Here is a 14,213-nt window from a genome sequence, read left to right as displayed (position 1 = left end):
CCTTATCTGACTCAATTGCTGCCATCTTTGTAATCTGGTGTGGAATATCTGGCCTAATGCCTATACTAGGCTATGTGTGAGTGTAAAACCTTCAGATATTTGTCACGTACAAGTGTTAACACAGTGTATGATCCACATCTGTCCTAGTTTTACCCAACCATCCTGTGTCTGTGAAGCGTGTGAGCTTGGGAATGCTGAATGTACTATGCTCTACTACACACAGTGCTTACAAAACAGGGCCAATATGTGCAGGATACATAGTTTTTGCTGTTTGTTATTATTTGTTGTTAATGGTTGACACGTTGAAAGCGCTGGAAAAAGGTATGTACAATTTCCTAAAATTTACACACACACAAACTTGCAACATGTTAATGTAAACATAATGCCTACTGTATATACTGTTTAGGAATAAACTCTGAACAAATCAGCACAATAATCAGCATATTATTATTACTATTATTATGATTATTATTAGTATTTAATAATAATAATAATAATAATAATAATAATAATAATTCATACATAATTGCTTCAAATATTATGTATCATGCATATTGCTTGTTTTAGCTCCAAAGAGCAAAAGTAGAATATTTATATACATGTTTAATTGTTTGCGTTGTAATTTTTGCTATTATTATTATTATTATTATTATTATTCCCTTCAGAGAAGTCTGTATGTTCTGAGTCCAAAGTTCAGTGGAGTTGCTGATAAGAGAGGCCAATAAAAGCAGCAGAGCTGCAGTGTAAACACACTCTACCTGCCGGTCTCGACAGCCTGCTCATTTACATAAAGGGCAGCAAAGTGGAAACCGTGCCCCGCCCTCTCATTAGCATAATGATAATGCCACGCCTCCCAAAGCACATCATGGCAAGTTATAGCGAGTGGGGAAGTGCCTCGGCTTCATCTAGCAGGTGTCTTTCTCAGGGGGACTTTTTATGCACAGGAGGTGGAGAGGAGAGGGAAGTTTCACAGCTTACAGTTCATTTCTCTTTTAACCTCCTATAAAGGTGGGCCTTTAATACAATTTTTGGATGTTCGCAAACATGGTGTCCAAGCTGACATCTTTGCAACAGGAGCTTTTAAACGCCCTGTTAGACTCAGGAGTTACCCGAGATGTATTGATCCAGGCGCTGGACGACATGGAGCCGAGCCCGGCAAGTTATGGAGTTAAGCTGGAGAATCTACACATGTCTCCATCAGCCAAAACAAACGGCAGCGAGGTGGAGGCCAAGCCGGTTTTTCAGACGTTGACTAACGGGCACAGTAAAGGGAAACTTTCGGGGGACGAAGGCTCGGAAGACGGAGATGATTACGATACGCCGCCGATCCTGAAGGAGCTGCAGTCTCTCAACACAGAGGAAGCGGCGGAGCAGCGCGCAGAGGTGGACCGCATGCTGGCGTGAGTGGCCCTTTAGCCTCCAGTCACTCTTTACACTCATGTCCTATAACACGAAATTGATCAAAAATTAAGTGTAAACATTATATTAAAGACAGGCCTTTTTCAGTTAAGCTTAAATGCAGGGTCTAGAAACGCATAATAATAATAATAATAATAATAATAAGTATTATTATTATTATATAGGCGTTATTATTATTAATAGTGCTTGGAAGAATTGTGATATATATGCAGACCTGTGTCTCTGTAATCGCGATGAGGTTTTTTTATTCGCATGAAATATATATATATATATTTATATATATATATATATATATATATATATATATATATTTTTTTTTTTTTTTTTTTTTTTTTTTTTAGGGGGGAAATTGAAAGAAAAGAAAAACACATTAGTGTTTGCCAGGGACTGTTCAAGAAAGATTTGTCTATAACGGTGTTTACAAATTTAAAAGCACGCGCCAAATTCATCTTTTAACATTCTGGTTACTAATTATCTACCTGGTTATTATTTCTTTGCCTTAGCAAAATATCAACTGAAGAAGCTCTATTTATCATTAACTAACGGCGGTATCTAGGCCAAATGCAGAATCTTATTTATTTTTTATATATAATTATAAGCTACTCCGGACACCAGACGAGGTTTGGAAAAACATCTAATTGAGAGGAAAAAACATCTAATTGAGAACACTTTTAAAGATATATAATTTTGTAATTTCAACCTTATAAATTTAAATATAAAAATAATTTTATTTAATCTAAATCTAAAAAGAAATTTTAAGATTCATGAGCAATGTATGTTTCATACTAAAATAAATTGTTTGTACAAACAATATAATAATAATAATAATAATAATAACTAAAAAATGTTGTTGTTTTTTGTATTTTTTAAAATATTTGGGAAAATAAAATTTATGCTAAGCTACGACCTAATTTGATCTAACAAATTAATTCCTATTGCATTAGTGCTCTTGTAGCCCGAATTTTCATTCTTGAAGTCCCAACATCGGCATCGTGAAATGCAGTTTTAAAAACCCAAACTAAACCACGTGGCGTTGACTTCTTATTAATTTTATTCTATAAATCATCAACTGAAAGATACACAGTGGCGTATGATTAGCGTGAATGGAGATCTGGTTATTCATTGTCAAAAGGCATAAAGCAGCTTCTCCCACAGCTGTAAGGTACTGTGTGTATTACTGAGTGTGTGTGAATGTGTGAGTGGCGTCAGACTAAAACGGAAGAGTAAGATTTGTTACAATAAGTTTTATTATGGCTAGCCCTGGATTTATAAAGGTGAGTGTTCACTCGGTTACAGCAGATTGTAATGAGACCCCGCGCTTGCGCTCCGCCGCTTCTTCTATTGCTCTTTTATATGAAAGTGTGATTTTGGACGTTTTTATGCACCTAATCTTTAATTGCTATTTTTTAAAATTAATTAATTAAGCCGAATTAATAGTTTTAAGCCGTTGCTTTTTTGTGCTCTTGCTCAAATAACTAAACTGCTGAGCATCAGACTCTCATTTAACCAGTGTTCATGAAGCGCGTTTTGTCTAGCAATTACCTTCAGCGGCAGCTTTTTCCTGTACGTATCAGAGCATGCGATTATTTTGTACCATGCAAAAACTATATAAAAAACTAAATTCATGTTAATACAAATAATATAATATAATATAAGATCATATATATATATATATAATATTTTGTAACTGTATCTGGATAGTGTTTCTGTATATATTTCTTTATAATTCGCAAAATACGTAAGTGTTTATAAGCACTTAGTTTCTTCTTTTTTTTTTAAAGCTAGTTTTCTTTTACCTTTGTATTTTGGGTCAGATTTTCTGTGTGTAAAAATGTTGCTTTAATAACACATACAAACGAATAACAGACACACAAGTAATAATTACTTCTAAAACAAACAAGCACAACATATTCACTCGACAAAGAAATTCTCGCTATGTATGTATTTATTTATTTATTTATTTATCAATCAACACGTGCTTCAGTAATGAAATCCCATCAGAGTAAAGTGTGTTTATCTCATTAAAACTGTAGGCCTAACCTTTGGAAGTATTTACGACCCACTGAAAGCGATGATTAACGATCGTTTATTAGGGTGATTAACAATCATGTGTGAGCTCTTACACCATTTTAAACGAAGAATCTGCCAAGAGACAGGGGGAAATCGAGAAAGAGTGTTCACATCGCCAATTAAGGACTATGCTTTTATGCTTATTTTTTTTTTTTACAGTTTTTTTTCATTATTAAGCATCAATAACTATACTCAAACATTTTCTGGAAGTAATAGTAATATACATGTGCACATATAATACAATTGTTTTCCATATTAAATAAAACAACCAAACTAAAAGTCTTGCGTCTGTATGCCTGCGCGCGCAGAGAGGACCCGTGGCGTGCCGCGCGCATGATCAAGGCCTACATGCAGCAGCACAACATTCCGCAGCGCGAGGTGGTTGACGTCACCGGCCTCAACCAATCACATCTTTCTCAGCACCTGAACAAGGGCACACCAATGAAGACACAGAAGCGCGCGGCCCTTTACACCTGGTACGTCAGGAAGCAGCGCGAGATTCTGCGACGTAAGTTCACTGAATTTGTAGTGAACCCAGTGAAGTTTAACATATATCATTAGTCTTATATACGGTAATTAATATTACATGGCTATACATTATATAATATATATTTCAGATTTCCATTGGTGAACATGTTCCTTAGTTACAGAATTTGCAGTCAAAGGCTTATTTTATTGCTCTTTACTATTTTTGAGCCCATATGTCATTTACTACCTTCTGGGCTACTAGGTTTACTTATGTATACATTAAATTTGTGTAGGTTACACTATTCACATACCAGAGTCTCCTGGCACCCATGAATACGCAGACCACCAAAGTGCATATTTTTCTAATAGCACAGAAAAGTTGCAAATACACCAAAATGACTTTTTTTTAATTTTTTTTTTATTTCTACAGAGTTCAACCAAGCAACACAAGGGTCTGGCAGTATTATGACAGACAAAGGCAGTCAGGATCAGGTGCTCCTTCTTTTCCCAGAGTTCAGTCAGCCTGGACCAGGTATGGCACAGCCTGAAGTTGATGCTGGCACTGAACCTTCCCTCAAGAAACTTAGACGCAACCGGTTTAAGTGGGGTCCGGCATCACAGCAAATCCTCTACCAGGCATATGAACGACAGAAGAACCCAAGCAAAGAAGAGCGAGAGGCTCTGGTAGATGAATGCAATCGGTAATGTTGTGTGTATTGTGATAATTTCTTTATAAAAATGATTAGAGTATGCATTAGCAAGAGTTCTAGCATCTTACACACTTTGTAATCATTGGTTAAACTTTTTTTTGCCACATTTAGGGCAGAGTGTCTCCAGAGAGGTGTGTCACCATCTAAAGCCCAAGGGCTTGGTACTAATTTGGTCACAGAGGTGCGTGTTTACAACTGGTTTGCCAATCGGCGCAAGGAAGAAGCCTTCAGGCAGAAACTGGCTATGGATGCTTATGGAGGACAAAGTATCAATCCCCTCCTCACACATAACTCCCCACATCATTCACAGGCCAGCACTTCTCCACCCAGCAAGATGCAAGGTAACAATATTTTACCTCCAGTTAAAGTAATTTATGTCTAAATCCTCAGGCGTGAATCTAGGTCAGGTTACTGAGGCAAGGCTGTTATCAGGACTGTAGTGTTTGATAGAAGTGTGGGCAGAAAACAATGTTTGTCGTTAGATTCCACTCCAGTTTTATGGGGAAAAAAATAGAGTTGATATAAATGAGATTATATTGGTAAGAAGAGATATGATGCATGCGTATTGGGTTGAAAATGTATGTAATTATTAAGAGTGCAAAATTTTATTCTCTGCTTTGGAAATGTGTTCATGACAATCCACATGTACCTGGGATCAGCACGAGGGTCAGCCTTAGGTCAAAAAAACAGGATATCAGTATGGTAGTAGTATTGTTGTTACTGTAAAGTTGCCATTTTAATGTTCTTCTGATTTATATAATAAAGAAATAGCAAGACCCTATAATAACAATAAAAATATGTGGGTTAGAAGATTAGAAGAAGTGAGTGCTTGTTTTCCTTGAACATACTTTTTAATCTTCTGGATACATGTTTGCTGTGAGAGGTTTGTTTGTTTGCTTATGGATTATCCCTCCTGCACACCTGGCCAGTCAATGACCTCAGGTTGCAAGGAAAGCCAGGGTCACTGGCTAGTGTGTTAGGGAGGAAACTGATAGAAGCGGAGGGCAAGGGGGTAGGGGCGTGAGTTTCAGAAGAGGACTCTTCTTTGCTAAACTTTTCACTTAGCTGGGTGTTAAGGTGCTTACAAGACATCCTGCCAGCAGCATCAGATGTTTTTCAGTGTAAAAGCCCGACTCAACAAGAATGGCTCAGCAGGTTGTCCTCATCATGTTGCTAAGACACAGTCTGTATTATGCATGCTTAATTGACAATTAAAATCCTCAGCTACTACATCTCCGAGACCTTTGATAAGGGGCTCCCCTGTCCCCTGCTCTCTTTACTCTCTCTTAGCAGGAAGCCCCATTGTTCTTGGTGTATTAGAAGTGACTGTAACCTAGGTTCATTTATCTCTGTTGGGGTAGGGGAGGGGATACTAAAGCCCTCCCCCACCTTTATGAACTAGAGCATAGTGGTTGAAACTGGGATGGGAGCAGAGCAGCAGGAGCTGTCCCCTAGTCCTGGGTCTTTTTTGACTAGACAGGACTGATCACTCCTTCTGCTGTGGGTAAAGTTGGTTGTGAGTGAAGCCCCCTTTTTTCTACCCCGTTTCTAAAATCACATCAAGGCTAGGTCAGAAGGAGAAGGTCAGTGAAGGGTCAGTTCTCTTATTCTAGATTTATTGACCTTTCATTGATCTTATCATGATACTGATAAAAGTTATAAACTATGTGCTTAAGTTTTTGGCTGTAAATGTTACCTCTGTTTTGGGGTCCAGTGGAATGCAGATAACTGTATATACTTCTGTACTCTGAATTAGCAGCAGTTCTTGAAAACCAAATAAAAAAACTCAGCTTGTCTTTCTCTTATCAAACTGTACCTTCTTAAACCTTTTAATCAAACGGAACAAAAGTTTCTTAATGGAGGAATTCCACTCAGCTGGTGGGTCAGAGTGTAGAACGTTGTAGTTTGTGGTGGAATGTCCTTCTGAATGACCTTTGCACAGAGCTCATGGCTTCAGCTGTCCCTACACTTACTGTGAAGCCCACAGCCAGGCTGAAAGGACACGTACGTCCTACAGAGACCCAGGAGGTCTCTCATATGCAGCAGCATTTTAAAGACTATTGCCTGGGGTTGGGCACCACAGCTTTGATATTACATGGATCCCAGGGAGAACTGAAGCTTTTTAGTTCTTGCTTCTACTCTCTGCTACCACTCCCCTTCTACACTTACAACCCTCCTGATTCTTTTTTTCCCTCTCAAGCTGGGCTGTTTTACTAGATTTTAGATCAAGGATCAACTACTTAACAAGTGTATTACAACTTTTGTAACGCATATTGTGACCTCGGATAGCTACACGTACTTATGGCACTTGCTTATGTTTATGGTTTTTGTCCTTCTTTGCCCTGGCCCTGTGTTGTCAAAGACCATATTTTGCTTACTTGTTGCCTTAGAAACAGACCTCTCCTGCTGGTCAGACAGGATCAGACATACAACCCAAGCTGGCAAAGAGAGAGAGAAAGAGAGAGAGAGAGAGCAGTCCCTGCATCCTAGGTGAATAGCAGACAGAGTCAGACAATGCCCACAGTAAATTGCCCCGTCCTCCCACTGACACTTTTACAGGGTATAGGCCTATAAAGTAAAGTCTGTTTATGGTGGTTGGTCCATTGTATGGCCAGGGGTCCATGGGTCCGATGGAGTGCTTTATTGTCCACTGTTGGAGTTTACAAGATGCTGTAGATCTGTGACAGAGTTGGCTGCATGCTGAAGCCGACAAACACAGGTTTCATCATCAGTGAAGATGTCTAGCTAATGAAGTGTGATGTCTAGCTAATGAATGGTTTGATGAATAAAACCTCATACCTCCATACCTATGATGTTTGTGTAGTACATGGTGCCTTTGGTAATGGGTCGGCAGTGTCTGTATGGTCTGGTCAGTAATAGGACTTGTGAAGACGGAGCACTTGATGTGTTATTTTAGGTAATCATAGCCAATGTCTCTGTCAGGTGGATACTGAGATACTGCCTGCATATCAACAGAAGTATTTGACACTGGCATTGATTTTGTAATGTTTGCTTGGTCAGTATCAGAGGAGGCTGGGATTTGCAAATACCCACTGCACAAGAGATGACTGAAATCTCTGTAAAGTGAACTCCCAGGACTTGACATGAGACTTAAACTACAAAGCAAACTATCCTGTTAAAAGAATTTTAATTTTGAATTTATCAATGTCTGTCTTTTATTCAAAGTCAATGACTATGCTTAGGGTGTCCTGGGAAGCACAAGCTGCCATGAGTGCCTGGTGCTATTAGTGACAGGCAATGTGTACACTGGCCTTGACTGTGTTCAGCATATTTCTGTAGTGGAGTTTGTTTGCACTGCTTTAACCTGTCTGTGGGTCAGAAGGCAGACATAAGCATCTGTGGCAACATGTGGCTAATGTGAAGCTCCAGATTTTTACTTTATATGTAGAGTCACACATATAGCGAACCAAGCCAAAAAAATAAAATAACCCCCTCTTTTTCTCTTTCTAATTTGCCTTAGGTGTCAGGTACAACCAGGGTCCCAGTGAAGTCAGCTCCTCCAGCACTATCAATCATCACAGCATGACGAGCAGCCAGTCTGTATTGCAGCAGGTCTCTCCCGGAGCACTGGACCCCAGCCATGGCCTGCTGTCACCTGACGCCAAGATGGTGAGCACACCTGGCCACTCCCGCCTCAGATAAGATAAGCCAAGGCCTACTTTTGATACAACAACACCGAACAGGGCCCCCAATAGTCGCTGCCATTGACTGCTCCGTATCCCAACAAATACTGCATTGTTCTTTTTTCAGTTGAAGCTCCAGGAAACACTAAGGTTTAGTCGACAATATGCCACAGGGCAGGTATGATGTTACTATAAGCAGGGCATGACCATGGCTATGCCAATAAACCTGACAAAGAAACATTCTGCTGTTATTGATTATATGCCATGGAGGAAGAAGTAGCGGGTGGAGCTCTGCTTGCTCTGGCAAGTAGACTGACAGCGGCGCTCGATTAACCAGGGCTGCTACAGGAGGGGAACATCTGACCGCCCCCCCACCCTCCTGCTTTGTGCAAATATTGAATTTTCAGCTAGACAAACCTCAGTCACCTTCGATGTTCTAAACTTCTTTATATATCAGAGATATTGACTTGTTTAATTTAGTTAGGTTCTGAATTCACTGGGATTTTTCACTGGGAGGATAATTGTGGCTTGTCTTTCCGTTTGCATATTTGTCTGAGCAAAGCAATCTCTGTAAGCAGTGGGCTATTTATAAATACACATTGTCATCTCAAACTCTGCCATTTTTGCTTTTAGATAGCATTGTGGATCCTTTAATAAAAACCATCTCAGCCTTTTTGCCTATAACTAATCTAATGCTTAAAGCAAGAGTTCGCACTAGAGTACAGCACCTTGCCTCATGGTAGCTAGATATTCTCTAACTGAGTCTCTGTATTTTTCTTTTGGCAGATCTCAGTATCAGGTGGAGGACTTCCTCCAGTTAGCACCTTGACCAACATCCACAGCTCTCACCATGCCCACCAGCAAACACAGAACCTCATTATGCCCATCTCTGGGGTCATGGCCATTGCACAGGGTGAGTCCTGTCTCTTCCTTTTTTGTTTTCAACATTAAACATTTGTTGTCAACACCATTCTTGTGGACAAGACGGATCTGTCTGTATCAAACAGTTTATACGCATATTACAGTGCAAGACCACAAGTAGTTCAAATATTCAATCAGGCAATACCTATAAATTTGTGAAATAAGAGATAAGCAGTTGTCATTTGTAAAATCAGGTCCTCACTAGAACCTCTTATTTTATATTTAAACTTCTTCATCTTAAGAAAAAAGTAAAAAAGCCTTAATCCACTAATGACAGACAGAGCGTTATAAACAGTGTGTAAATTTGCATACAGGTCCGAGCACTTCGCAGGCACAGACAGTGCCAGTAATCAACAGTGTGACAGGAAGCCTGGCCACCCTACAGCCCGTGCAGTTCTCACAGCAGCTGCATAGCTCTCACCAACAGAGCCTCATGCAACAGTCCCACAGCCACATGAGCCAACAGCCCTTCATGGCCACCGTTACACACTCACATAGTAAGTCTGCTCTATTTTCTTAAATGTATACCCACTCATCAACAATGGATTAATTCATTTTTATATATAAAATTCCTCATGGCAAATAGAAAAATGTTTGGATATTTATTATTTGATTATTTTTCCTTATACTTACTCTAAGACTTTTTACTTCCTGTTTATTTAATAATTTAAATACTCACAAATTGGAAAAGTGACATTTTACGTTATTTGCAAGAGCATTCAAGCATAAAATAGTATTAGCCTCTCATCTTGTTTTAAACTTTTTTCTTTATGCTTTTTTCGTTATGCCTTACTAATTTACACCAAGGCTCAGGCATTCATGCCCTTTGGCAAGGTCCTTGACCCTATATCCATACACAATCACTCTACCATTGCTGGTCCCACAGCCTGGCTCAGGAGGGGTGAGCATTTTGTTAGCAACCCAGCCTGTAATTGACACAGATGAAATCTGTCACCTCATGTGCTCAACAGCACAGGAGGAATAAAAAAAAAATGCACCAAATCTAAATTAAACCTAAGCACCAAACCTAGATTATCATTAAAGACAAACTTCTGATAAATAGTCACAATAAAACTACACTCTTCTGTACTTCTATAAAAATAGCTAGGGCGTGTTAGTTCCTTGAGTTGTCTTAGTTCTGATTTCTTTCTGTTTTATAGCTGTTTAAAGTCTTTGGTTCCCACATGGACAGACCTGCAATTCAAACAAAACAATATTATATTGTAAAAAAAAAAAAAAAGGATGATTAAAAAAATGGGGCTCGTTTGTATAACTAAATGCAGACATTTTTGATACACATGTGACATTTCATCTGTTTTTTCTGTTTTTCCTTGTATCCAGTGTATCCACACAAGCAGGAGCCACCACAGTATTCTCACCCGTCACGCTTTCCCTCCGCCATGGTAGTGACAGACAACCTCAGCTCAATGTCTTCCACTAAACAGGTCAGTCATGTGCTCCTACCTTCACCTCTTTAATTTTGCCATAATACCTGTGGAATATCTGTGTGTGCCTTCAACGTTTTGCATTCAGGGCTCTATTCTGCAACTTTCAAATTAGCATGGTTTTTTTTCTGTTTGGCGATGCGTTTTTTTTTCTTATTTATTAATCATGCTACACTAATGTGCACCAATTGCGGATTATTTGTGGACTAAAGGACACGTTCTTACTAAACGTCCACAATGAGCACTATACTAATCCCAACTGATAACTGTGTTCATTCTGACAATTTATTTAATCCCTGTCATGTTAGGATGTTCCTGTAAACAAGATGGTGCAACTGGGGGGTCTCAACTGGGTAAATACAGTTTAAATAAAGTCACTTAATAGTCCTGCACTGTGGTGAAGTAAAATGGTGTTCTTTTGTACCTTGCTGATGAAATCTGTAGCAACATGCTTTTTACTATTTCAAATGGACAGAATGTTTATCAAATGAGTCATGAGGGAACAGCTTGAGATGAGAGACTCAGAGAAAGGTGAATTTATGAAGTCAGGAATTGTAAAAGGGCCACTTAGGTTTAGCTATGCTCTCTGCACATCTGAATCAGTAAAGCAAGCAAGTGTAGCGATACTCCTCTGAATACCCATTTCCTTTGACTGACCAGTCACCCGTGCTCGCTTCTGATATATAACCAGCTCTCTTTGTCGCTCTTTTCTTTTCCTTTCTGCAACTCTCTCTTACTTCTACTGTTTCCACCTCATTTTCTTTACTTTAATCCCATCAATCTTTCCTTTTCCTTTTTTTCTTTTTAATCTCTGCCCCATGCCTGAATCTGCTTCCCTCTTTTCCTCTTCCCACTGTCTGTTTCATAGCTCCCGCACCAGCGCTCAGCATTATCAGACCAGGAAATGACCCTCGCTCTTAATTAAAGCTGGTGTGTCGCACTTGTTTCCCTGCCGTGGGGAGGCGTGTGCGTTCACTAATTCCCTCTTCCCCTTTCTGACTTCTTCCCACCCGCCATGAGCGCTCTAGCCTGAAATCCAGTCCTCACTTAACTGCTTTCACACGCTCAATTTCCCACGTTGCACTGATGATGGCCACTATGAGCTGATGAGCTGACATGACTTGGCCTTAATGTCAGATAGATACTCTGTACTAGAAGAGCCTCATACACACACACATTCTCCAAACATGTAATCGAATAATATAATTTTAAGTTTTATTCCTATATGCCTCATGAGGCCGTTTATGAGGTACTAAGGTATGTGATACCTCTGCCTCTTTGGAGGGCACTTTCAGGTTCTCCTATTCCTTATCACAGCCCTTGTATTTGACTTGGGTGGTGTAACAAATGGCAGTGGGCTTTCTGGGGATATTACAGACCCAATCTGGCTTTATGGCCCTCCTGTTTGCCCTTTTTTTCCCCACTCACACTAAACACCCCCTCTACTCAAAGAGCAGCATCTAAAGGCTCTAATCCCAGCAGCTGGCCCACACCTTTATCAGGTGAGACTGTTTGTTGGCCAGCAGGTCATGTCGGGGTCACCTGCTGCCGCCCATACAGAGCAAGATAGAAATAGAAATAGAACACAATAGCATAGAGGACGTATGTTTGAAAAAGGAAGGCAGGAGAACTGATCTTTTTATTTTTAACTCTGATATCTTTTAACTTTACCATCAATAGCAATATCTATAATGATGTTTATTAAGGTCTGGCCATTTTCTCAGCTATTTCTCTCTGTCCCTTCTCTCTTTGTTCGCAGTGTCCTCTGCAAGCCTGGTGAGCATATCCACCTGACTTCCTCAATGCCTAGCAACAGGAAGACATTTCTCCGGCTCTCTCCCCACTGTATCTGTGGCAACTCCTAATCACTAGCAACAGTGCACTGGAAGATGAGCTGGTCACTAATGTAGGGACTGAAAAAAAGGTGTGCTGTCTGAAAGGAGACTCTGGCTTGATCTGATCTTACCATGGAGAGACAGGAGGATCACCTGGAAATGACTACAGTGAATCAAGCCTTTAGTAACAGTGTTTTGCCTCCCACCATGGAAAAAGAGAGGATGATTCTGGCATGCTTGAGCAACAAATGGGAATGATGTGCAGTGATGATAATAAACTGGTCAGATTTTGTAGACACACCGGGTTACCAAATGCCAAAGGATATCCAGTGATCCATTTCTGACCAAGCAGACTCTTCAATGGACTCCTAGGAGGTTTCATCTCATTTAATCCTGTCCCTGGACTGCCATTCTGTATTGTGTCTCTTTTACTAGCGAGCTCATTTTGACATACAGTAGATGTTATTTAATCAGGTTCTAAATGAAATGACAATCAGCGTATCTTATCTTTAACATATTGGTCTTTTTTGGGGTAGAACAACACATTATGGACTGTGTTGGATTTTTCTGCGTCTACAATGCAGCGGGTCTTCCATTTGTGTGGTTAATATGAGAAGTCACTGATCTGTACAGTTGTAAATATAAATGATAATTATGTTATGTTTTAAAAGATGTACATATTTCGGGTTTAGTTTTTTCCCACCAAACTGTGATTTCGAAATGACAATCTTTAGAACAGAAAGGACTATGCAATGTACTGAAAGGTACAAAACACAAAAAGTTGTGGGATTAGTTCATTTTTTGCAGGTTTGAAAACCTTTTCACCAGTAAAAAAAAAAAAAACAAGAAGACAATAGCTTGGCAAAACCAAGCTGCAGATATTGCACACTTTTCCTTTTTTCCATTTTGCCATTTGAGAATGATAACATGAAAATAAAACCATAATGTAATGCTATTATTCTGTAAAAATAAATATTAGTGATGGTCTCACAGGCAGGTTATTAACTATCAGGTTTATTGGTTATTAAGTAGACTTTATGTATAAGAATGGTCATTGAGAGGCTGATAATCTCTCCTAAGAGTCAGATGATTGAGTGTCATCAGGCCAGTTTCACCGGGACAAACAGTATTACCCTCTTATGCAACACTGAGGTACACAAAACATCTCATAAAATCAAACACTAGACACCACATGCTTTAAATTCATTTGTGGACTACTATGGAAAAAAGAAGAATGTGATTTTGTTGGTTTGCTCTTTTAATTTTCACCTCTTGTACTTCAAAAAGTTTCAAAAAGGTCATTTTTAAGAAAAAAGTTGTATTGAGCATGTCACTTGGTTACAATGTCATTCTCAACACATACCACTAGATTTCCTCAGTCTTTCTTGTATTATTTTTGTATAAAATGAAAATCAATCTTTTAAAAAAATCATTATTTATACTATGAGAAATAACATGATGAAGTAAAGGCTCTTTCTTTAAACAGTGATATTGATTTTTTTTTTGTTGCTGTGTGTGTGTGTGTGTGTGTGTGTTGCATGTGTGATTTTTAAGATAGCTGATGTTATCAGCACTATAAGTTAAAATAGTTAGTTCCAGATTGTCTTCTGACCCTCGTTACATCTTCGTGTTTTACAATTTTAGCGTTACAGAAATTTCTAAAGGAACGCTAACAAAAGTTTCAGGAATGTTTCAGTATGT

General features: G+C 39.1%; 1 protein-coding gene across 2 annotated transcripts; it reads left to right on the top strand.

Annotated features, from left to right (window-relative positions):
• Nucleotides 1–917: 917 nt before the first annotated feature.
• hnf1ba (HNF1 homeobox Ba) lies at nt 918–13,995 on the top strand. Of its 2 annotated transcripts, XM_053506796.1 has the most exons (10): nt 918–1,400; nt 3,798–3,997; nt 4,388–4,658; nt 4,779–5,008; nt 8,149–8,297; nt 9,098–9,224; nt 9,547–9,729; nt 10,574–10,677; nt 10,986–11,030; nt 12,437–13,995. In XM_053506796.1, exons 1-10 carry the CDS (start codon nt 1,033–1,035, stop codon nt 12,455–12,457), a joined length of 1,698 nt encoding a protein of 565 aa, XP_053362771.1. In that variant the 5' UTR covers nt 918–1,032; the 3' UTR covers nt 12,458–13,995. The 2 variants fall into 2 exon arrangements, with proteins under 2 accessions (XP_053362771.1, XP_053362772.1); XM_053506797.1 differs by lacking the exon at nt 10,986–11,030.
• The last annotated feature ends 218 nt before the right edge of the window (nt 13,996–14,213 follow it).

The sequence above is a fragment of the Clarias gariepinus genome, chromosome 11, assembly GCF_024256425.1.
Source record: "Clarias gariepinus isolate MV-2021 ecotype Netherlands chromosome 11, CGAR_prim_01v2, whole genome shotgun sequence".
NCBI classification, from domain to species: Eukaryota; Metazoa; Chordata; class Actinopteri; order Siluriformes; family Clariidae; genus Clarias; species Clarias gariepinus.
Note: the sequence above shows the minus strand (reverse complement) of the source record. Positions and strands in the feature narration are given on the sequence as shown.